The sequence below is a fragment of the Corvus moneduloides genome, chromosome 5, assembly GCF_009650955.1.
Source record: "Corvus moneduloides isolate bCorMon1 chromosome 5, bCorMon1.pri, whole genome shotgun sequence".
NCBI lineage: Eukaryota > Metazoa > Chordata > Aves > Passeriformes > Corvidae > Corvus > Corvus moneduloides.
In genome coordinates, this window is record NC_045480.1 from 56,101,446 (window position 1) to 56,126,445 (window position 25,000).

Genomic DNA, 25,000 nt, shown 5'->3' on the forward strand with positions numbered 1-25,000 from the left:
CCAGACAGCAAAAAGGATGACATTTTCCGCTCCACTTCCCTAAAATATCTGTCTCTTCAGTTGTAGAAAACAATTGAGTGGCAAGAGATGGATACTGTGGATGAGAAACAGCAGAGGAGCTAGGTCCTGCCACCAGGATAAGTGGGGGCCAGGCATGGAGCAAGAGGAGCCCTAGGAGACATGGCTTCACCTAAGCCAGAGCACAGCTTGTGAAAAACAGAGAAGGTTTTTCTTAGGCCTCTCTGCACACATCAGAGAATGTGATGTCATTTTTTATTTGTTTGAATAGATAGAAAAATCGCCTTTCTATGAAACCATGTACGGTAGTCTTGTGTGAATTTAAAAAAAAGCTGGGGTTTTTGGTGGTCATCAGGAAGAGATGAAACTTTGAACCTCTTTAAGTCATACCTCATTAAAAATGCAAATTAAGACCAAAACATCAAAACACAGGCATCCCGCCAATTGCGTTGTGGAGCTGTAAATTGCTAATCAGACAAGTACCACACTGAGCTCTTCTTGCCTTAGAAGACAAAAACCCACACGCACAATGAGCTGCATAAATGAGCTCCTCAAAACAAGGAAGCAATCAGGCAACTCACTTCCCAAAGTTGCTAATCTTGGGCTGCCGAGTTGCTTGTGACCCTCCACACGCAGCTGCGCTGTGGGCACGGGCTTGTCACATTATGAGTTTAGGCTTCGCTGCCATTAAGCAAACGAGCTCCTTCAGGGCTCATTGCAAGGCAAGAGGATTATCAGGAAATGTGTGTATGTAGGGAATACTGCTAAAAACCCCACTGCCTCTTCTAGGAGCCACCCCAATGCATTCAGTTCTCATGACAAGCTCTGTGGCAACTGCTCTCCTTTACTTTTTAATTTCCTCCTTTTCCACAGCGACAACTCGCAATATTCACCTAAAGCTTTTCCCAAGTAATAAAGACTACAAAGAGTTTACTCTATTTTCTGCATGATGAGAAATCAAATACTAAACTATCCCTGGTGTGCATTAAATATAACCAATAAACAATCATTAGGTGCCATTGGACCATAAAATTTGAAGAGCCCTAAACATATCATGTTGTTCATGGGAGCTCAGCGGTTTGTTTCACGTGGCTGTGCAGCCTCCTTGTCAGGGTGCAGTAATGGGATATGTATGCACCAGACATGCCTTTCAAGGGTGCAATATAGGTTCTGCTTAATGGAGTTCCGCATCCACATAGCTCATGCTTCCTCCTCCAAATACTGGCAGCAGCACTGCAAATAAAACAAGTTCAGTGGAGCCACCCAAGACAGACCACATTGTTAGAAGCTATTTTCTGAGCAGCATTTACATGCATGAAATGTCGGCGCCTGGCTGATGGACTCGGAGGCTGTGTACATACACAGGGCTTTCATTTTGCTTTCTGACAGCTGGATTGCTTACCATGTATATCCTGCTTTATAGCATTCCAAAAGGGGGGAGAAAGGGGGGGAGAAACAAAAGAGAGATCCCTGCCATGACGGATTTGATCACCAGTGGATGAATACACCTACAAGTGCGTTTTCTAAAATATATTGAACCACTCAAAGCATAGCTGCTTTCCTCTGCAACTTGTAAGAAGCTTCGATACGAAACCGAGGAAAGTATGGAAATATGGAATAGCTTCTTGCTGCTGATTTTGGACGGCCTGCTTCTAGCATGAGTCCTCTCAAAGGGAGGCTGCTAAAGTCATATTTAAGCTTTCACTGAATTTTAGACACAAGTTATTTTCAAACACGAACAACAACTGCAAGTACTATTTTCTGTACTATTTTCTTTGCATTTTGCAGCACTGCCCACCACGATCTTTGACATCAAATCCGTCCAGGAGATGGATGGACTTGGTTAACACACAGGACAAGGCAAATGATGTAACTTTTAAAATTTTTTTTAAAGAATCTTCTTTTTTGCTGTGGCCATTTAAGACTCAGCAGCTGAAGACATGGCCTGTAAGAAATGGTCACTTGGAAGTTCATGAGAGCATTGCCAGAATCCCTTTGGTAATATGGGGAAACCACACTGTCTGCAGTGGGGCTTCCTGCTTTTCATCTTTACTTTAGAGGTTACAATCAGAGTAAGATGAGATGCAACATTTCTGATTTATCTGGGGGAAAGAACTAAACACAGTTCAGCTAGCCTGAATGGGATGATCTTTTAATGGAATCACTATGCTGCTGCTTAGTCATAAAAGCAAATTAATCTCCTAATATAAGGGGTTTGAACTGTTCTAAAACAACAACAAAAAAAAAAAAATAGGAAAAGGACCTAAAATACCAATATGAATACTAGGACACAGGACACTTCAGAAAATCACAAGCACCAAGTGATGAGTAAAGCGGCAGAGGGAGGAACAACTGCCTCTTCCTTGTTTTGTAATCTGGGCATGTGTTACAGGAGGGTTGGATTTAGAAAGAAAAATGAAATCAAGAAAACCCTACACTGCGTGTTTAAGCAAATCATTCTGAGATGTATGAATGGTGGCACCAAATGCCAGGCAAAAAACAAATAACACTAACAGCTCCATAAGTCCTGCTTAAACAAATGCAGTAAATAATGGACAGAGGCAAGTAATATATTCCAGAGGATGTTTTACAAAACCTGGCAAAACCAAGCAACTTCTTGCAATCAAATTATGTATGCCTGGCATATAGTTCAGTACAAATTCTAATCAGTTCTACCCTTCTAATAACATTATACGGAAAAATACATCATCATCCTTCAACCAGATGGAGCATGATAGTTATACAAAACATATTGTATGTTTTTTATTTTCCTCTATGAGAACGTGACAAAATAGTGCACTCTGGAATTAAAAATTATACATAAATATTTTAGATTTGCAAATCTCTGTAAATATTTATTTGCAAAATAGTATATATACATGTTTAATCATTAAAAATACTACTTCATGCTGTGGGGAGGGAGACATACTTTATTGGCACACACACAGGACTGCTGCCTCTTCAATGCCAAGATAGTGAAGTTATGTTGTTCGCCTTCAGTGAAATTCAGCCAAACTTTCTGCCAGTACCTTTCAAGCCATGGAAACATTTGGGTACCCAAAGCCTGTTTGCAAAAGCCAAAGGGTGAACAGTGTGGAAAGTAGCCACAAAATACTACACTGCAAACTGGACAGGTTAGGACACTGCTCCAGCAAGGGGAGATGTGCAGGAACTGACTTTCCAGACAGCTGGAATATGTTTGAGGCTCAACATATCCAATGTAGGCCACTGTGAAGAGATCTGTCCTCCACAGAAACACCACAGTTAAGAATAAATTTGTCTAAAGGGACAAGGCGAACTGTTTCCATGCCTGATTCAATAGGTGCTTACATAATGCTCCAGAGGGGGAGTGAACAGAAGAGCTTGTTGGGGCAGAAAGCAGGCGGCAATTGATAGAAAAGTCTTCTTCAAAAATGGCAATCAGCTGTTGTGTTTGCCCTCTAGGCCAGTAAAAGTCAGTCAAACTACTTTGGATAAATCAGTAGAGATCCTTAGAAACTTACACCCTCCTACCCTTATCTGTGTGGGCCATTTCCTTTCCACAAAGCATGACATTTATACAAATTCAGGTCGCTACTCTCCTACTCATGGAAGGAACACAACACAAATATCCATCTGGGATCCAAGCCTACCTGCTAGCATGGTAATGGATCATGAGCAGCTCCACTGCTCTACAGATCTGCTTTTTCAAAGAGTAAAGGTTCACATATACCAATAAGGTTTCAGGCAAAAAATTTGCAGTTCAACTTAAGAGAAGATCAAATGCTGCCATGGCCTGACTCGACCTATGCTAAAAAAGAGCTTCAGAACCACCACTGGCTCATTGCTATGTATGCCTTCATATGGAGCCCTTAACTCAGTTAAAGTGAGACTGGAAAGGCAGACTGACAAGGGAAGAAAAAAAAAAAGTCAATAAAAACATTGTTAATGCTATTGTAGCAAAGATGGCAAAGAGAATCAAAGCCTAAATCTTCCCCTTGTTTTCCATTAGACGGTGTTGCATGATTATCTAAATTGTGCTTTCATACCAGCTTCAGCAATGTTGAAAACACTTAAGAATATTCATAATGATAAATGATATAGCTGTTCTGATTTGCAAAGAGCCTAATGCACTCCACATTCACCACCTGTTTTGCCTGCAGGCTCTGTTAATTTGATAAAACAGTTTAAAAAACAGAGGAAGAAAGCAGCATCTTCATCCAAATAAGAAGTACTCTTTGGTTAGAGAAGGAGGATCTTGCTGATACAGTACCAGACTGAGACTTGGGACAGTCACCTCTGCTGATGTTATGCAATGATGTGACAAAATTTTCCTCGACTGACTTCCCCAGAAAATACCTTTGCAAATCATTTCCTAGTGGGGAATTTGTCCTGCACTGGAGACACAGAGATAAGGCAAGGCATGCCTCCTGGCTGAGCTCTGCCTGAACAAACCCTTGGGGCTCCTCACATCCCTTTGTTGTCCCCACTCCCATCTCTCCTGGGCAATGCCAGTCCAAGCAATGCCAAGGTCACTCACACTTTGTCCGTGCCGTAGCTCCGGTAGTCCACCGCTGCCGACACGGCCACAATCAGCGCAGGCATGCCGTACCCGACCAAATAGAAGTACTTCCTCCGGGAGTGCTCGCTCTCAAAAACCTCCACCAGCATGATGTAGAGCTGCACCCCCTCCAGGAACATCCAGGTGAAAGCTGCCAGGAAGAAGAAGTGCAGGAGGGCAGCAAAGACGGCACAGGCAATCTGCGTGAGGATTGAAAAGAGCAAGGGAAGGTGTTTGTACCATGATTAATTAATGCAACAGTCAGGAGTACTCTTACTGGGAGGCTTAATAAAAATGAGGGTGTTCTTATCTTCCCTCTCCAAAGGAGGAACTTTTTTTTCACTTGGAAAACATACGTGAATTGTTTTAAAATAGACACATCTTCACATATATAAATGATATTAAAAGATACAAAGGTAGGCACGTACATAATCTGGCAAATAAACATATGAAGATGTACATGGTTTAAATGCATTTTTACAACCTGCTTATTAAACATACACACACATTATTGACAAGCAACACACATACAGCCCCTGAAATCACAGTAGGCATCAGCATGTGAGTCCCAGTTATCAGCCAGGGGCCCAGCTCTGTGAGGACTCATGCATGGAATGAAGAAGTGCTGGAATGTATCTCACTGGTCAAACATTGCAGATGCGCTGAGACAAGAGCCTGTGACAGAAGCAGAAAGTGCTTTGCCCCTTACCGGCTGGTCAGTGCGGTTGATGCCGATGAGGAAGAGGAGCTCTGCCACGAAGAGGCTGATGCACAAATTCTTGTGAATCGTGTTGCGGTCACTTTGCAGCCCACGGAAGAAGCAGAAGGTAAAGATGCAGATCAGGAGGCAGACCAGAGAAAGCAGGATGCCAACCCACGTGATGAAGTCCAGGAGCAGATCGTGGACTGCATCACTGTGCTGAAGATAAAATGAAAAAATCTCATCAGTTGCATGATATGTGACTTCTAATGCATCCCAGACACAGAGTAAGGTTGTCTGTGGCACGTGGAACCAGTACCAAAAAGATTAAATGGACCTCAACTTGAATCCTGCAGCAAAAAAGCTGCAACCCAAACAGACTCCAAAGTATCTTGCAAACCGCAGGTGCCCTGAACAGACTCAGACCCCAAAACCTTGCAGAAACATAATGCTGTTGATAAAAATACTGAGATATCAGGGCTGCTCTTGTGTGCAGCTCCATCTTGCACAAACATGGCAAAGGAGTGACTGGACGTATAAAGAACCATTGAAAAGAGTGATTCGAGTGTAAAAAAGTATTTCATGCTAACAACATCATGTCCGACAACTGCAAGTCCATTACAACCATTTGTCAACAGTGGAAAAAGACTCTCTTTAAATGTTCAGAGACGTATGAGCTTGGAGGCCTTGGAAAGAAAGAGATTGCTTAAATTTCTTTTTCTTTTTTTTTTTTTTACCACAGGGGAAGGAGAAAAGAAGTCTGATTTTTCATTCTCAAACCCTGGAGTTACATTTTAAAACTCCGGGGAAGTCAGATTGATCCTGAGAACATTACACAGAAAAAAAGACAGACCTTTTAACATGAATTTGCTTTTAAACTGTAACAGAACAGTGATTTTAAGACACCCTGGAAAGTGAGTGATTCCCTGTGATGAACTTTTAACATGGATGTACTTCAAAGCCATGCAAAAAAAGCCAGTGCAAAGCTAGGCAACAAAGTTTTGTGAGAGACAGGATAGGTGAGCCTTGGCTCTGCTGACAAAACACTGCTGCATTGCTCCTGAGCTTACACCGCATGTCCCTCAGAGAAAGAGGGGGCACATGATGAGACCCTCCTGGTGAGAACATCCCACCGCCTTCTTCCTTATTCAGGCTGTAAAACTCCCCAAGCTTCCACCAGATGCGGCGAAATTATAGATACCATTACTTAGCAAAATGTAAATAAAACATGAGAAATACATGGTGAGTCACGAGATGACTGCTTGGGTGTAAGTGGTTAGAGTCAATAAGCTGAGGAGGAGACTGGCTGGAAATCTCTGGGGGCATATTACAATGACCAGAGCAGCTTGAAGCCCAGCTTTGTAGTCCACTAGGTTGTGTTATAAATGGTAATCACATTCCCTGCCACTTCTGGCATTTCGATGACTTGGGCATTACGTAGGCTGGCAAATACAATAGTGCCACACTCCAAAAAGCCAGGGCAAAGTGGAAACATTTTTCTCTCCATGGGATAAAAGCTTATGACAGATGGAGGGAAAAGGTGATAATTTATCTGTTTTCTTTGCCTGCTTGCCAATGATAAAGCCACATCAAATGTCAGACCATTCCCAATATACACTCTGCTATGTTGGCACCCGCAAGAAACATCTCAAACCTTTCATCTCTTTGGCTTTATCAGCGTGACTGATAGGCATCAAATGATAATGAAAGATGGGGAGTGACTCGCTGCTCCATCTCTTCCATGCTGCAAGTTTTCTCTCCAGGAAGACTTGGAGGTGGAGAGATGGAGGGCTCCTTTGCCCAAACCCCCTTGCAACTCTTTCCAAGTATTTCCAATACCTAAGGAACTAGAGGCCACAAGTCCAAAAGGGAGACAAGAAATCACTGTGCGCTTTCTGTGGCTCATGACAGAAACACCTATTCCAGCCAGCTCATCCAGCAGCGCCCAGAAACCTGACAAGATGAAGCACATCATTTCCCTGGCAGCTGCGCATTGCTTTATCTCAGTGTCATTCCAGCTCATCCATCCCTCTTAACTCTGTGGAAAAATGTTAATGCAAACCCTGCACCTTGCAAATCATTCTTTCTTTTGTCTGAGGCTGCAGGGGAATGGCAGGAGAACGTCTCCCTGAACAAGCCCTCGTCTGATTAGATTGGCTGCCTGGCTGAATGGACCAAGAGCTCTTGGGCTGGGCAACAGGACAAGGCAGCTAAAGCAGGTGGATGAAGGGAGAAAGAAACCAGGCAGACTTTGGCCAGATGCACGCACCCCACCCAGACGTGGCCAGATTTATCCATCCCAAGACAAATTTAGCATGGTGCAGGGAAAATTCTCCAAGGACTTCTTCCCCTAGGTGAGATAAATCTCACAGGTCCCAGCTACTGCACCTCTTATCACAACACCACAAATCTGCTGACTTTAAGACATGATGCAGGAATTATAGCTGGTTTTGCTCTTGGAGAGGGATCCTACCATCTAGGTTCTTTGTCTTCTTCAGGGAAGGGCTGCTTGCCCAAGAAGCTCACCATGCTTAGCAATAAACATGCTTCATTGCTGTATTACTATTATTATTATCACTCTTACTGCTCTTCTTTTTAATATTAATCGTAAAGATAATACTGATTTTATGTACATAACACTCATCCCTGGAGTGCTGGGAAACAACCATAAAAACAACTTCTCCATAATTACAAACTCCCTCCCCAAACTCAACAAACTCACAAAAGAACAAACAGAAAGGAATAACAACAATAAACTGGGAACGAGAGCAATTTAAAAACACCTCAGGGGAAAAAAAAATATGAATTTGTAGCTTTTCTAGTAAAGTCCAAGAGAGGAAGTGAGCTGAATTTTAAAGGCTGGGTACACTCCAGCCTGTTTGAGATGCTCAGTTTCAGGTGCTACTGCAGAGCCAATGGATCAGAGCCAATGGGAAGACTTGGTAAGCACTGGCATCCTTCCCATGGCAGTGCCAACTGCCCCCTCAGGTCAGGCACATCCAGAGCTTGTACACCAGCAAGTACAATAAAAGGCAACTTGCCTTTTGCTGGAGACTGAAACTTGTAAATTACTGCACACCAAGCAGAATAATATGGGAAAAGGAGCATAGAGGTAACCTCTCCCAATGCCATGAGCTTTTCCTTGCCATCCCTCCATCGCTGTGTGACAAATAGGGAGCAGCATAACCTGGCTTGCATATGGAGTTCCAGGGTTAAATACAGGGCACATCAAGATTTTGTAACCAGGTCTTAGCCTTCAAGCCTGGTCCCTTAACTGCAGAAAAATGCAAGAAGAGCAAATCTTTACCCTGTTCAGCACTGTTCAAACGCTCCTTGACTGAGGACAAAGCAGCTCTGATGTGCATGCTAACCACTGAATCACAGCATGGTTAAGGTTGGAAGGGACCACCAGTGGGGTGATCTGGTCCAACCTCCCTGCTCAGGTCCAACTGGACTCTGTGCCACTGATCATGACCCTCTGAGATCTGCCGTTCCCAGAAGATCCCTAGGGATATTTTTCCAGCACAATGAAAGCCCTAGGGCCTCTAAAGCATGCAACATACATCTGAGACCACCAGTGTATTGACAACAGTCAGCTCTTGCTTCTCAATGATCTCCCCAAGTACTTGGGAAACCAGAAGAGCCCATGGGAAATACCAGATGTCAGTCCAAGAGATAATTTCCTGACAGCATCAACCAAACAACTCCTTTCCCAAATGCACTGTGGCTCTCCAGACTGGTGCTACATGGCACAGCATGCAAGACACTGAGGTTTGCTACCCCTAAGCTACACCTGCTTCACAGAATAAGCTGACTCTCAGATTATTTTCAGCACAGGAACAACTTATGGAGTAATTGAAAAAAAATACAACAATACACTCCAACGACAGGGTTTTGACATTAAGTATGTTTTACATTTATGATTTAGGTATGAACCCAACCCAAAGCCCAATGAAAGGAGAGGTCTCTGGCTTTGGAATAAAGGCCTGGGTTTGTTCCAGTGGGACCAAGAGCAATAGGCGGAGAGTGCTGATGGGGATTTGTGCAGGAGTTACAGGAGCACTGGTCGCAACCACAGCCGGGTAAGCAGGCAGCCCCAATATTATCCAGGCTGGGAAAATCAATGAGCAACTCTGGCAGTGCCTGTACACCAGAGGTGAGCTAATAAAAACAAATCCCAGGGAATGTCAGCTTATGACAGAATGGCTCTCCCTGAGATGAACAGCCATTTCCTCCCTTATTAAAAGCATCAGCAGAAGAAAACAGCAGCCAAACCAAGCTGCCAGTAGTAAAGGACACATTCCTTTGCCTAATCTGTCCCTCCAAGAATGGAAGAAGTAGTATCTTTGGGGGTGGAAGAATAAGCAAGCAGTAAATAAAACCACAATGTCATCAACTAGCTCTGATATGACCACTTGGTGCCTGGTGGGAGCTGGCAGAGTGCTGGGCTGGGCAGACATCCAAGTGGGGCAGGTTTGAACTTCAGTGCATTGCTGATGCTGCTTCTCGTATTTGTAGCTATTTGGGGCCATACGGGGTCTCTCTGTCCTTCTTCCCCCATCTCTGATGGTGAGAGAGGATTTACTGCTATGACCTGGCTGTAATGCTTTGTGGCTATGTGCAGAGGGCTACTGAAGAGGCAGATGGTTTTGGAGATGTATCAAAAGCATCAGTTGGGGTATACGGACTGGGAGGAAACCCCAAGGACTCCTGCAGTTCATCCAAGCTGGCTAAGGGCATCATCACCTGCTGTGGCTATGAAGGCATGAGAGGCTTTTAGGAAGATTTTCCTCTTCTGTGGCCAAGAGGAATATGAGCTGGGGGGACACCTTTGCTTTTGCATCCATCCTCTCCATCTTCATGAAGGATGCACCGAGGGAGGTAGGCAGCTGTGTTCCACAGTGAATACAGCACCCATGGACCTGGTATGCATCCCCTCTGTGCTCTGCAAAGGCAAGGCCGTCCTGGGCACCATCAGGTCCTAACTCAGGAATAAAGAGAGCAAAATTCCCACCTGGAGCCCCTGGGAAACATTACTGACTTCTGACTTTGGCCATTCACAATAAGGCTCAGATCCCTGAGCACTACTACAAGGTGGTTTAGTCACATATTCTCTCCTTGTCTTAGTCCACGAAGCTGCCTTCATATTCTGCATGAGCAACACAGACCATCTTCCTCCTCTTCTGCCTTCCTTAGCAAGATGAAGGCCTCCCAGCAGAACTCTCCCCCACAGACTTCTCCCCAGAATGCAACAGCCTTCCAGTGGCTGCCAGAAGCAGCAGCCACTCTAAGTCCTAGAAACCACCGTGGCCACAATAAAGCTATATGGGGGCAGGTGTGCACAGAGAAATGGGTACAGACTTCACCTCACCACGTGTCACAGACACTCCTGCAGATACAGCACGTGGCAAGAGCCCACTGCTTCCATTGTACTCACCAGCCCCACTGCAACTGAGAGGCAGCTGAGGCGAAATTCAGTCGTTGAGAGGAGGTGAGGCTTAGGAATAATAATTGCATGCATCATCCTGCTCTCCCATTCTGGCGGGATTTAGGCAGCTTTGATTACTCATACAGCGTCTCCAAGCCAAGAAAGGAGCTACGGTGGTTGTGCCAAACTCAGTGTAGACATCCACCCAGCCAAGCTGCCAGAAATGCGAGTTTCTGGAAGAAGCCTGGTCACAGCACCATCAGCTTCTGCTGTCACAGTGATGGTCTTACCCAGCCCGGTGCTGAGACACAGCTGAGACATGGTTCCACCACACCAGGGCCACTACCTTTGCCTTGGTCCTCACATTCACCCTGCTCTCAGCCAGAAAGGAAGGGTGTAGCAAGACAAACAGCAAGGCTTGGCACTTGCCAGTGTGAGCTACATGACTTGCACATGAAGTTTAGAACACAGGATCAGCCTGCAGTAATTCCAGCTTCCTCCCGTACTGCTTTAGGCAATGGACCGCTACATTCCACTTAGACTTCATATACTTTTATTCCTTTCACTCCTTAGCTTGCCTTATGCTTCCACTCCCCAAATAATCAGCACAGTGTAACATGTTTGTGGTAAAGAAAAACACCTGAAACCTTCCTATTAATTGCAATAGTCAAAACACCTTTCTTTTTTTCCCCATTTCTCTTTGTATTTGAAAAAGGAATAAGATCTGGCATTCACTACATACTGATAAGCAACATTATCTACCCTGGGGGTACCTTTGCTTACTCTGGTTTGGGTGGCTTTTTTAATTGCATTTTCCCACCATCTCTGAACTTGTTTTCTGGCTGCATAATTTTCCCATGATACGTTTAAGATGCATCTGCTATAATTAGTATGATGCAAAGCACAAGCTTCTGAAAAACAACTTGTAAATTTTGAATAATTCTCCAGCAATTACAGAGGTAGCACAGCTTATTTAACTATGGGCTTTGTTCCATAGCATGGGAGCCACCATATTTTTATAGAACTTAAGGGTCATAGCAAATATCCTACCTATTCAAACAATAGATAGGTATTTTACATAGATCTCATCTGTATTAAACATATCTCATAATTTAACAAAATATCTATGAGACTGTAATAACTTTCCCATAACACAGGTCAAATGAACTTCCTAGATGGTGATTTGTTTCCAAGTCTTAAAACCTCTCTCTGAAGGGAGGTTCTTATTTTTCCTGGTAAATTGTCAAGCAGGGCAGTGAACACTGCACATTCTTAAGGCCATCCCTTACCAGGAGGATTCCTCAGCGAGATCCAGCTCACAGCTCTTTATACAGTCCTCTCTCCATGCTGGCTGGGGCTCTGACAGCAGCTGGAGGGGGACCTGCAGGTGAGGGTCCCCTGCTCTTCCCAGCAGTTATACATCCTGCTTGTGCACACAGCCAACTCTTGGCTTTGGGCACTGTTATTTTATCCCAGTGGGTGAATAAGAAACTCTGGGCCCAACTTATTTTAACAGGCAGAAAGCGTCTTCAAATTAAATTCTCCTCTTAACCAGGTACTGTCCTAGTAAGACCAGAATTGGACCAGCAACTCCTACTCTTCAAGCACACCAATAAAACCCTGCTGCCATGGCCAGCTGGTGGCATTTTCTGTCCCTTTGGACAAAGACATATTGCTTTTTCACTCTAGAGAGCCAGATGGCCATCAATCACCTCCTCAGTGGTGCTACCTTCCAGCTCCACCTTGCCACACACACTCTGCTAATAATTAAACCATAGCCTGGAACTCGCAGAGCTGCCACCAAGGTCCCCTCTGGAGAACATGCTCTCTTGCCATGTCACCAGGCAGGGAGATCGTTCATGAGCAGATGTGACACTTGTCAAATTGGTGCTAGTTTTTGATGAAGGAGCAGGAATGTGATGTCTGCTCCCCATGAGGCCCAGTTTTGAGTCTCATTAGGCAGGGTGCTGTGGATACTCATTACACCAAAGGGTGTTCCCTGTGGATCAAAAAATTTGAACAACTTAAGTCAGGAAACTACAAATCTCAATCATGGGAGTAAATTGCTTCTGTTGCAAAACTCCCAGAATATTATTAACTATTGTGTGTACAACAGTTCTTTTTAGAGATCCTGGTCACTGGCCAGAACACCGGCATAAGAGCTCTTGCACAAGCACACAACATCATTTCCCCAAGTATCCTTCCACTTCCAAGAAGACTAACAGGTCATTGAATAACCAAGGAATGCCTTTTTGAACCAGCCACAAGATAAGAAAATGACTCAAAAGCACATCTATGAGCGGTGAGCATGAGTCAATGAATGACAACAACCCCCACTTGTTTTTAAACCTCCACTTTTCCAAACCAGCAGGTATTGTGCTGCCAAGACTTTAAAATTAACTCATTACAATAGCATAAGGAATGTCATATAAGCCACCTTCAGATATGCCAAGAGCCATGTGGCCAGCTCCACCATGGAGAGAGACAGTGCCACCAGGAAGAGCAAGGTGACACGCAGCTGGTGGGACGAGTTGCAAATGTTTGCATATTTATATCTGAAATATGTGTCTGTGTTAGGTGGGAGGAAACCCTGCCCTGCCTCTGCCCTCAGGCCAGGATGATCACTGAAGTGGACATGCCAGGAAGCTGTCCAGCTGTATCAGAGTCAGCAAAGTGGAGCCAATTTGGCTCTTACAGCAATGATACTTTGGCTGCAGCCAAATGATAAAACATGACCTGAAAGTCTTGAGGGTACTTGTTAACACCCAGAAACAGCTACTAACTAATAGCACACTGGCTTGGCACTCGGGAAGCTTCCAGCTGCAGCTCTTTCCAACCCGTTGGATGAACATGGGCGAGGAAGGGTTTTGCGTACTTTTTCTGCAAGATGAGATAACAGCAGCTCTACTTGTCTCGAGAGGTTTGGATGGGAAGTGCAGACAAGGCTGACCTATTTGCAGTTTGAGAAGAGGCTCATTGAGCACCAGGCTGTATCTGCACCATGCAGTTGGGATTGCCCACATTCACACCAGTGGAGTGGAGCACTGTCTGCATTTCCCAGGTGCAACCTCTGACTTCAGTGACTCAGGCATATCTGTTAATTCCAGGTGGGTGATAATGAGCCAAACACACATTCCTTATGAAAAGTTGAGCAGCTGAAGGAAATTGGCAAAACCAGACCTGGACTGCAGAATGCCATTAACCTGTAATTATGTGCTCTGAATAGGCCTTTTCTTCAGGCATCTCCCAGGACAGTGCCACAAACATTTAATGGCATGTTCCCTGGACTAGGACTGACTCCTCCAGAATAATATGGTTACCACAACTTGCAGCAGCAACAGACAAATCCTGCCCCTCTCAGCTGGACCCAGCTGTTGTGGGAAATGTGCTCCTAGGCTCCCATTTCTTTTTTTGCAGACCTTTTGTCATGCATGATGCTTATTTAATATATATTTTATTGCAGCTCTTCACATTCCTCTTCAGATTATTAAGTGGAACAAAAATATACGAAGCAGTGACACTGAAAGCCTACTTGAGAAAAAGTAGTTTTAAAACCATAATAGTTTTTGTGGTTATGCTGGTCATGGAAGTGATTCTGAGAAGTTCTGCCTCCACGGAAGACGCCAGATCCATATCTAGCTCAGAGCTGTGGATTTTGCTGCAGTGCCAGGCACATGAAATGGAGACACCACAATGAAGAAAATGACTAGGCCAAAATCTTTTAGGCATCAGGGCCTTCTCTTCTTTCTCCAGCAGTTCAGACTGACCTCAACCAAAGACAGCCAAGGCAGCTCAGGAAATGGAGGACCGTCTCAACCCTTCTCCTACTCTTGAGTAAAATCCCAAATGTGTGCTTCGCTCCCAAAACCACTGCTACCATGAGGAACATCTACCTTCAGGATTAACTTCTTTAGCTCCAGTGGGGATAGTCATGTGGAAAGGCAGATCTACACCATGGACATAACTGCAGGCAAAGGAACCAGCTGGTCATGTACTGGCCTCAAATAGATGCCCAGTCTATACAGGATGGTATCAGAAGCTTCCCTCTCATGTGTCACACAGTGAGATGCAGAGAATGTATTTTTTTCCCCCCTAGCTGGAAGGAGGAAAACACTGTTGGCTCCACACATGCATCTCACATGAACACGTGTGGCAGTGTATCTGCAGCTGCTGCCAGCAGGACACCCAACCTGCACCCCACGAGGCAGACTGCATACTTCTGTCCCCCCACCTTGCTACTCCCTGGTGGCACAGGGAGGACCCCATGAGAAAAAACCCAGCCAGGAGATGTTCCACACCAGCTAGCAAAGGATATGGCAACAGCTAAACCTGCTCACTCCCCATCCTCAGCTCAGAACTGCCCATGCCAGGAGCTTAAGACAGGCTTTGCATTGGTGTGACTATTTCCTGTTTCACCATAGAGCAGAAGGAAGACTTACACCAGATGGTTTCTACTTTTAAGAGTTAACTGTCACACAGCAACTTCCCTGCTCAGCTCCATTAGTGGTAACAAAATGGTATCACACATTGACCACTTCTCCTGCCCAGTGCATTGGCAGCCTGGGAATCTGCAATGCCTACCTTAACTTCCACATGTGCCATCAGGACTGCAAAGTTGGTGAGGTGGTTGCAGGAGCACGTGGTGTGTGTCTTGTTAGTTGTCAGGAGGCGACAGCCCTGCGTGGACCAATACCCTGTCATTGTACGCTTTGTGTAGCTCCAGAATGAACAGTTCGGGTTAAAATTTTCTTCTGACTGCTGCAAGGAAGAAATTAATAAATGCAGTAACAATGATAGGCTCTCAGAGATTTCTAAATGCACTATTGAGGCTCTTTGTAACTCTCACCCTTTAATTTTAGATAAATAATCAGCAGTGGTTTATACGTCAAGTACTACTTGCCAATACAAGAGAAAGTTAGATTGTTGCTGCACTCTTTGCTAATGCAAACTTGGTTCTTTGGTCTTGATTAATTTCAGACATTGACTAAATCCAGCTCTTCAAAACCAGACTGCTTCATTTGCATTGCAGGGCAGAGAAATTAATTTCTTTAAGCAATCAACTTTTGCAATGACTGAGCTTGGCTAACGGGAGGACTAGCTGTCCTCTTTCACTGTAATTCCACTTTCCTCTAACATCCCCTGCCACCATGTAAAATAATATTATGGTCTATTCTAATTTATTGGTAGTGTTTAATTACAGAATGATGCGTGTCAGCAACTGAGCAATGGGCATCAGCTCAGAGAAGACACTTTCTTTACTTCTATTAATGCAATGTAAAAGAGACCTTCTCCATAAATAACACAAAGTGCAAAGGAACAAAAGTATAATTCAAAATCTAATCAAGGACTGCTGGGGGCCTCACAGCAGCCAACTTTTCCATCATTTAATTTCAGAAACCAAAAAGAACAAGAGAAGTGCTTTTTGAATGCACACACCTTGATGTGCTTGACAGTAAACACCACAGGATCAGCCAGGTAAACCTTATTGCTGAACTCTTTATTTATTGCTGCCGTGATGACAGGGGAGTTGACAATCACGGAGTGATTGGTTGACATTGCTTCTGTTCCCAACTTCATGCTGGCATTCTCCGTGGAGAGATAGGTGCCCAGGTTGTTGTACAGCACAAAAGCCACCCTGATCTCACCTAGAAGAGAGGTAAGAGGTTAGATAGCCAGGTTGAATCACTGCGGTGGCCTTTTCTTTTTTTAGACTTCTAATCTCTTCTCTTAATCAACTTCAAAACTTCTCTGAGAAAATATGAAAGGACCAAGATGTGGCATATGAAAAACCACCTCCTGCCAATCCCAGTGAGCACCAAGAGATGCAACAAGCGGTCCATGGATAAGAAGGGCAGAGCTGCTTCTTCCAAAAGAAACTTTTATAAGCAAATGGATGAGCAGAAGACAGACGGGGAAGGTGGGCTTATTTTTGGCATCAGTAGGTGTAACTGGCTTCAGAAAAAAGAGGCCAGGTGGTCCATTTCCCACCTGACACCACTTTATTCTCCTGGATATACTTGGGAAACATGTTTTGAGCTGGCCTGTTGCACAGATGCAGTATAAAACTATAATTTAGTCTGTTAATAAATTAAGACTATCTCAGAAAAGTGTACGGACAAATCTGTGAGAAGAAATGAAAACCTTTCCAACACAATTCCAATCTCACATGACAAGTAAAACAAAATTGCAGAAATTTCATTTAAAAATACATTTATTTTCTTAATTTGCCAACCAGATAACCAGAAAAACACCATTAGGGAGCCTGCAGAAAACTGAGTCTATCAGACAACTGTTTTTAACTGAAACCATCCAGTTTGCCTTCTGTTTTGCACATTATTTCACAGCCTATAAATAAGAATGGAATGTGATTAGTTTGCCTTTATATGTATTAGTTGTGGAGAGGTATGTTTTTGTTTCTATAGGAACCACCACAGCATCTGTGGAAGGTGAGGTACTGATGACTCCAAAGGTTCCTCCCAACCTAAATCCTTTTATGATAATTTTATTTGTAGCTCTTTGGTGACCTCTGGGCATGTGTCAAGCTGGTGAAAATTGATGGGGTTTTGCTTTGAACAGAACTCCAGGGATACTGTGTTTAGAAATACAGAACTTCCCTTTTATTGCTGCCAACAGACTTTCTCTATCCTTACAAATCTCCAAAGCTTGATAGCAGAGTAAAAGTCCTGCCCTGCTGGAGTTTTGCTACACATCTTGAGTTTCAAACTGTCTCTAAAAGAAATACTTCTCCTCAAATCCTACATGCAAAAGTATCAAGTGCTGTCAAGCAAGCGAATGGCAAAACTTTCTTTTTGAATCACCAGACCAAACTTTCCTCTCAATAGTGTCTAAAACTTCTGGAAATTTTAACACATCTGCTCTGTTTGTAACGCTGTGCTACCACTCCATGTTCTTTATCTTCTATGCAGAGGAGGGTGAGGCACAGGTTGCCCAGAGAAGCTGTGGATGTCTCTGGAAGTGTTCAAGGCCAGGTTGGATGGGCCTTGAGCAACTTAATCTAGTGGAAAGTGTCCCTGCCCATGGCAAGGGGGTTGGAACCAGATGATCTTAAAAGTCCCTTCCAATCCAAGCCGTTCTATGATTCTGTGTTTTGCCTGCAGCGACTGAAGCCTGTATATGAGTGTTGTCCCCTGCACACAGATTAAATTTTAAAAGAACCCAGAAACAGGAGCATGTTGGGCCCAGTAGAAGCCTATGAGTTTGAAGCTGGTCTACGGTGAGGCTGTAGAGATCAACAAATGTGCCTGCTCAAACTCCTGATCTGGAAATAAACGGCTTGGCAGGCTGAAGACCATTCACATATAACATCATCTAAAATTTATGCTGTATCAGGAGGTTCATAAGATACAGAAAGGCACTAAAGATTTAGACTCATAACAGTTAATCAACCTTTTCTGCCATGTTGGCTCATTATTAGTATTTGCTACTATTGTTTCTTTCCTCTACTTTTTCAGAGATTTGTATGGTGCCCTGCTGTGAAGCTGTTTACCCAAATGAGCCTCTTATCCCATCTGAAGCCTCCTACTGCAGACAACAGCAGTTAAAAGCACTTCTCTGGTTTCAGCACTGTGCCCCAGAAGCCCCATAATTTAAGGATCTGATGCATTTTTACCATCACAAAATACTTTTGAAGGCTGTGAATCACTTAGCAATATAATACATTCCGAGTCAGGCAATGCAGCTCGCAGTCAAGGGAACGAGCAAAGGACGCTACCCATTAATTTAAATATTAACATAGCAATTAATACTTTACTTATAATGGTTAAACACAAAATAATGCCTAAGACATGATTGCCTCATGAGCGTGGCCTGAGGTGCCAGACCTACCATTTCGACCATTTTGCTTCAAGGTATTTGCTGACAGCTGAATGGCACTCCCATGGCCCATGTTCTGGGGAAACTTCAGATCTTCCAGATTCCCATCTGTGCTTAGTCTCGCAACTTCCAGCTCTGTTTGCAAGAGAGACAGACACTAAGAAAAAAATCTCTGCTGAAATGATCTTCATCAGGGTATTTCAAAGCTACAAAATGGTGCTCCAGACCAGCTGAGAGCAGGGGAATCAACTTACAGTTCTGCATGCTAGAATGTGTTTGGGCTCCTATTTCTTTTTAAATCTTTGCCCTGAAGAAGTTTTAAATTTAATTTTAAAAAAAGAAAAAAGAGTGCAAATAAATTCTACTCTCTGTGGAAGACAAAAGACAACCAGTTCTTGTAAACAAGAACCTCAGGATATTAAGGACAACGGTTAAAATGAAAATCTGAGAATACTAGTTCTTTGCCACTGGCAATTGGTACTTTCTGTAAATGTTATCAGTGCTCAGGATCTGTATTCATAGAAATAGAAAGAAGAGTTGTTCTCATTTTACATATGCACAGTGGGAGTGCTGGTGCTTTCCATCATGCTTGTTTTTTAATTAAAATCAACAATCAGCTGAATAAAGACACAAATTTGTATGAAATGAAACACAATTGCCTCACTATGAACAATCCCCCTGCGAAGCAGTGCTCTCATTGCTCTAGCCCAGCTTATACCCCCAAAGCCAGGAGTAATAAAGGCAGGTCAGGTGCTCATTTTCCACGGGATTTCAAGGGTAGAGAGCTGCCTTATTCCTTTAGGCTCTTTTGCAAAGACTTTGAAGTCCTTCAGACAAAGGCCCAAGACATATCTAACAAATTGCTCTCCAATTAATCTAGGGACCAAGGCCAAAGCTGGGCTTCACTCTTCCACTGGCTGCTCTCGGTATTGATGGGATTTGCCCCTTACGGATGTTGTCAGTGTTCTCCCGGACAATGTCTGTCTTCAGCAGGTTGTCAGCCAGCACAAAGGCACTGTCCTCCACCGTGTCGAGCAACTTGGTGGCCGCGCGCTGCTGCTCGCTTGCGTTCAGGTCCCTCCACGCGTTCAGAGCCTGAGGCTGCAGGAGGTTGTTCACTGTCTCCACCATGGCCTGCAAGGCAGAGGGGCAGAGTGAGAAAAGGCTCCAGCAAGCCTAAAGCACCAGAGACCTCTGACATGTGCTTAGTCCCATCCTCCACACAAATCAGTGTACAGGGTGACGACAGCATCTCCTTCCCCCACCCATTAGGGCAGCCTGCAATGGAGCAGGCCAACTTCTACACCATCAGATGGGACAGGGAGGAAATACTGATTTTATTATAAATGCAGGCTGAGAATAGTGCTTTTCTGCTTCCACAATCATCAGCTCTGGGCTTGGAAAAAGAAGGAATTAGGGCAGGTGGGGAAGGAGGGGCAGGAGGACGATGAGGATTAAGGAAACATGCTGGAAAATATATTTCAAAACCCATTGTGACACAGGTTTCTGCTACCTGCAGCACCAGAACTCAAGAGTAGGGCTGGGGCACTCAGGGAAGGTATTTAGTATTTGCAAAGGCCACGCTCCCTAAAACATTTCCCTCCACATAACCTCTGGCAGGCAGCCATGAAGACACAGAGATAGCTGAGTTATACCACTTCATCCAGAGCAGCAGCAGGTGCCCGTAGAGATTTAGATAAGACACTACATTTCAAATCACTGCATTCAGGAATGAGCCAGCCCTGCGGAAACAGCTTCAGTCCCTCCTACAGTGCACCTTCTGCCCTGGGCTGCCACGCACGAAGAGCTCTCCCATGGATAACTTCCCACAGGTTAATCTGGATGCACACACAGGATCACATGGCACTGTACTGGTCTCATGACTGCAAAATTACTGCAGTAGAATCTACCCGAACTGAAGGCTTTTCTCAGCCTAAACCTTCCGCTTCGTTACTAACCAGAGCTGACTCAACCACTTTTCAGCTAACATTTTTTAATGAGACCAGCTGTACCAGTTGATAGAACTGATTGTGCAGAGGAAAAGGATAAAAAAAAGCTACTTTGATCATGCTTTCTTCAGCTGGCTAGGGTCTAGTCACCAGGCAGGCCTACCCCACAGAGAAACACCTCCACTGCCAGCTAATGCTGACTGCAGATACCAACCTCCCCTTCAAGATGAAACTACTGTTCATAATAATCTTCTGTGTGCTGAGCACATAGGCATCAAACCCACACCTCTGTTCTGCAAGCTGATGACAGTCCCATAGGACTTCAACATTTTCCAAGCCTAAAGTGTGCCCCATGGGCTCACTTTCACGGGAATACGTCAGCATTTACTCTTGATACCTTTGTTAAACCCATGCGTGGAAAGAAGCTATGGCATAGCCCATTCTCCAGCAGAGCCCTCAGGAGTGTTGCAATAGCAACACGTGGCACAGAGAGCATGGAGCATCCTGACTCACTCACCAGTCAGGGTCAGGTGAAAATGAGCAATGGGAGGATATGATCACATCAATCTAGAATTTATTGCTATATCCACGTGACCTTAACAAACATTTCAATTACAGCAAGGTTCGAGGAGAAGCAAAGGCAGCTAGAACTGCCACTGCTGGTGCTTTTAATCCCAGCAAAGATACCTTCCTTGAGTTTGGAAGGTTTCTCACACCATCATGTATCCTGTTGGGAGACTGCACCACAGCTGGGCTCCTCTGCCAGCACAAAGCTCCTACCTTCACAGCTACATTTATTCATGGTCAATTAACTCATTTGTTCTTATGCCAAACCTCTCCTGTACCATAAACAGATCTTCCCTTCCCTTGGCATCTACTACCCTGTTTCCTTGACTAATAGGTAACTTTTCTCCTAAGCCTCAAAAACTGGTTTCCCTAACTATGGAGTAGCCCATGCTTCAACCACTGAAATGGCTGAAAACTTGTACCCTAGTGCTACTGCAATCGTCTTTTTGCTGTCAGGCTTTTACAATCCAGAACTAGAATCCCTCACTCATTTGGTCTTAAGTGGAACTTGATAACCATAAATCAATTTTCTTAACTGATTGTTAAACTAATTTTCCTAAATAGTCTAAAATCTTAACACATTCACTATGTACATACTACAAGCTGGTTGAAATTAATAGTCAAGAAGAAACACTGAAAATCCATAGCATTTAAGTCTGGTTTTTTTCTGTGTTTTAGAATCTGGAAGCCTGATATCTGCAGCTCTCCATAAAATTCTGTAGTATACTTTGGTAGCTTATCTCTTCACAAGCAAAAAATAGGTGGTATTCTTTTCCAGCGACCAAAAAGCTTGATTTTTTTGTGGTGCATCTTCTACACAACATAGTGTTTTCTTGTAAAGACCTTTTATGCATGGAAAGCAGAAAATGAGGATTTTCCTCCCCTTTCAATGTTATCCCATAGTTTGCCTTACTTCCATTTAGCTCAGCTCCTACTGGTGTCTTAAATTCCCTGCTAACACAACATCCTGCATACTTTTGTCAATATCCGAATGGTGGAAAACGTCTTTGCAGCAGATCCAGCTCCTGGCTCAGGACAGAAAGGTAATGTCTATTCATCAAAATATGAAACAGATGCTGAAGTATTTGTGTTACAGTGAAACATCTGCTGCAAAGACTTTCCCCCAGAAAAAATATTTTATCTAATGCATTCTTTCTTTTGTTTTAAACGTACACATATGTGTGCATGCAAGTTTGAGAGAGAACGCCAATTACGCCTAATGTGCCGCTTCCTGCACCATGTGCGCTCCCCACCCAACGCTGAGCATCCATCCTCCTGAAGTGACTAACCTGAAACCAGCCACTTCACATCACTTTGGGCCTGGGGTCAAACGCAAAAGCTCCAGGAAGATTTCCAAGGACTTTGGGTCAGGTCCTTGTCGTGTATCTGAACAAAGCTGGTAGACTGTCTTTGCTGGCATTACATCCGAGATTAATTTAGTCCCCAGCTTTTCCCAGAGGGTCATTCCCCTCACCTGTCTCAGTGCATTAATCAAGTGTTCCTCACATTATATTTCTGAGTGCAGCACTTCATTATGGCCGAGTGCTGTGGGCTGAAGCCAAGGAGATGAGGTGCTAATGAAATGTTTGCATTTTGGACAGGAGCTGAGGTAGGTGTTTAAATGAAACAAAACAGCTGTTACAGCAACAGTGCCTTGTGAGACGGAGATGCCAACTGGGAAAAGTTGGGCAGGGGAGTGGGAGTTGTGGGAAAGCAGGCACACATGACAAGGATAGGCCTGTGTCTTTACATTCAAGCTGAGTCTTTGTGATTTACGTGGGTTTGGCACCTGGACCAATGATTTTGTGGTCTGATGAAGCTCCAGCATAGAAGAAACAGCTGGGCCAACCCCCAGGAAAGCCTCTCAGTGACCAGCTGGAAGAGGGTTAGCCCTGAGAGAGAGCCTTCAAAATGCAGAAGGCATGGGATAGGTGTGCTTGGGAGCTGATGGCTTTATAGGTTTTACCTGAGACCCCTAGAGATCCTGATAAAGGTGGGAGCTTTCACAGGGAGATAAGAAAGTTCTGACCTATTCTCATCCCACCACTTCTAGCATGCGGCCAAGCAGGGAGCCCCTACTCTTCCCACCAAAAGCAGAAGAAACTACCCCAAGGATTATTCCCATTTTGGTGCCCAAAATTACATGAGATTATACCTATCCATGAAAAATCCAACATCTATTAAAGGATGCTCCATGACCTCACCGAAGACCCTGTCCTTGCTTCCCAAGCTAAAGAACTCCCTCTGCTGCGGTTTTCCTTTGTTCCCCTGCCTGATCCTTCTTCCAAATGCAGCTCAGCTGCACTTCTTGCAAAATAAAAATGTGGGCCTTGGAGCCCAAACGTACCTCAACACTAGGCACAGCACGGCACCAAACCAATGCTGTGCCTGCTTGGACTTAACGAGTAGATATCACAAGCATACAGATGCACCAGGAGAAGGACAAAAGTAACTCAAATTATATCAAGGGAATTTTCATAAAGCATAGCTTGCTTGCTTGTAGGCTAAGATCAAATGAGGGAAGAAGGGCATGGCAGAAGGGAGCCAAGAAGGCAGACCTCCCATTTTTCTGTCCTGAGATACGTAGCACAGCTTTATGCTCTCTGTGATGTCAGGGTCTCTACACATGCAAAGCCAAACCCTCTAATTACCAGCCTGTAAAGACCAACCATCCCGGGTCACAGAATATTAGACACGGTGGCCCTTTCATGTCCCCAGCAGTGACTACAATCGGACATTGAGAGAAGAGCAAGACCCTGCCAAGCACAAAAGACAAATCCCATGACAGTGATGCCTTTCATTATGTGGTTATGTAGCACCACAGATTGTATGTTCAACGCAAATAAATGTTAATAAATTGCAGAGGGAGGTTTTTCCCAAATAAGGGCATGTGCTCATGGTTTCTTGATTCTATCCTGAGGTTAGAAAAAAGAAACGAAATGTAAACCTTCCTTCTTAGACACTTACAAATTGGTATTAAAAGATGCATTGTAAAAAGGAAACTAATTAGGAGCTTTACAGTAATTATACATTACTAAAAGGCCAGTTGTATATATCCCATTGATTTCCTTTGTGATAGCTGCTACATTCCACTAAACTGAATTTTGCTTGTTCATTTATTTTTCTCTTCCCCTCTAGAAATGTTTGGTGAGAGTACCTGGATCTGTGGCACACAGTTTAAACCTAGGAGGTTTGAACTCTGTATGCATCCAGTGATACCATATTTTTCTCTCACTGTACCAACATCCAAGACACCACTCTTTGATAAAAACAGATTCTGCAATGTAAAATCTCTCTTTAACTGGGAGTCAACACTGAAAATCACTAGATGTTAGAGATACTCAGCTCACTGCCAAATTTGGCACCAGGCTGCAATGTGCTATGGTGCTTAAGCACAGCAACCCTAACCTTAGAAGATCAGCAGCTCTCCTAGAGTTAGGACCTCTTTAAACATTTACTGTTCATTTTGGCCTCTTGCTGAGCAGCTGATGGAAGATCAAAAATCTCAACAAACCTACAGCTGGAGAAAATACTGCTTTATGGCAAGTGAATACCAGCAGATCCTACAGGGAATATTGGTTGAATCCTTCTGTTGAGTAATTTTCAAATATGCAGTTTGTCCTTCCTTACAAAGGAGCATCTCCATAAGAAGAGACTGAACACACTGTACACTTTATTCAGCATGAAGCTTACATCAAGGTCTTACCTCCTATAGCAGCTTTGGGAGAATTAAGACAGTGGCACAGGGCATATTAAAGTACCACTTTTGCAATGACATCTCTAATTAAAACATCTGAATTTTACAACCTCTAAAGCCCCATCTCATACTGCTAACACTTCCTTGATCTCACAGGAATATCTCATGCAGCACACTTTCAAAAATTAGGATATAAGGAGCTACAGCAACGAGGCTTTGCATAGGTAGGCTTAAAATCATGGCTGATGCATGAAGCAAGCAGTGCTTT

At 44.0% G+C, this 25,000-nt stretch overlaps 1 protein-coding gene across 25 annotated transcripts in view; it reads right to left on the reverse strand.

Annotated features, from left to right (window-relative positions):
• Positions 1-25,000, reverse strand: part of ADGRL3 (adhesion G protein-coupled receptor L3) — a 492,701-nt gene that overhangs the window by 59,613 nt on the left and 408,088 nt on the right. For 24 of the 25 annotated variants that reach the window (XM_032108821.1, XM_032108825.1, XM_032108807.1 and 21 more), the window contains 6 exons: positions 19,470-19,653; positions 18,532-18,654; positions 16,123-16,331; positions 15,268-15,444; positions 5,268-5,477; positions 4,538-4,758 (listed from right to left, as the gene is read on the reverse strand). In XM_032108821.1, the coding sequence (XP_031964712.1) occupies positions 4,538-4,758; positions 5,268-5,477; positions 15,268-15,444; positions 16,123-16,331; positions 18,532-18,654; positions 19,470-19,653 (1,124 nt within the window). The remainder of the gene's footprint in view (positions 1-4,537; positions 4,759-5,267; positions 5,478-15,267; positions 15,445-16,122; positions 16,332-18,531; positions 18,655-19,469; positions 19,654-25,000) is intronic. The other variant, XM_032108804.1, reaches the window with a different exon arrangement.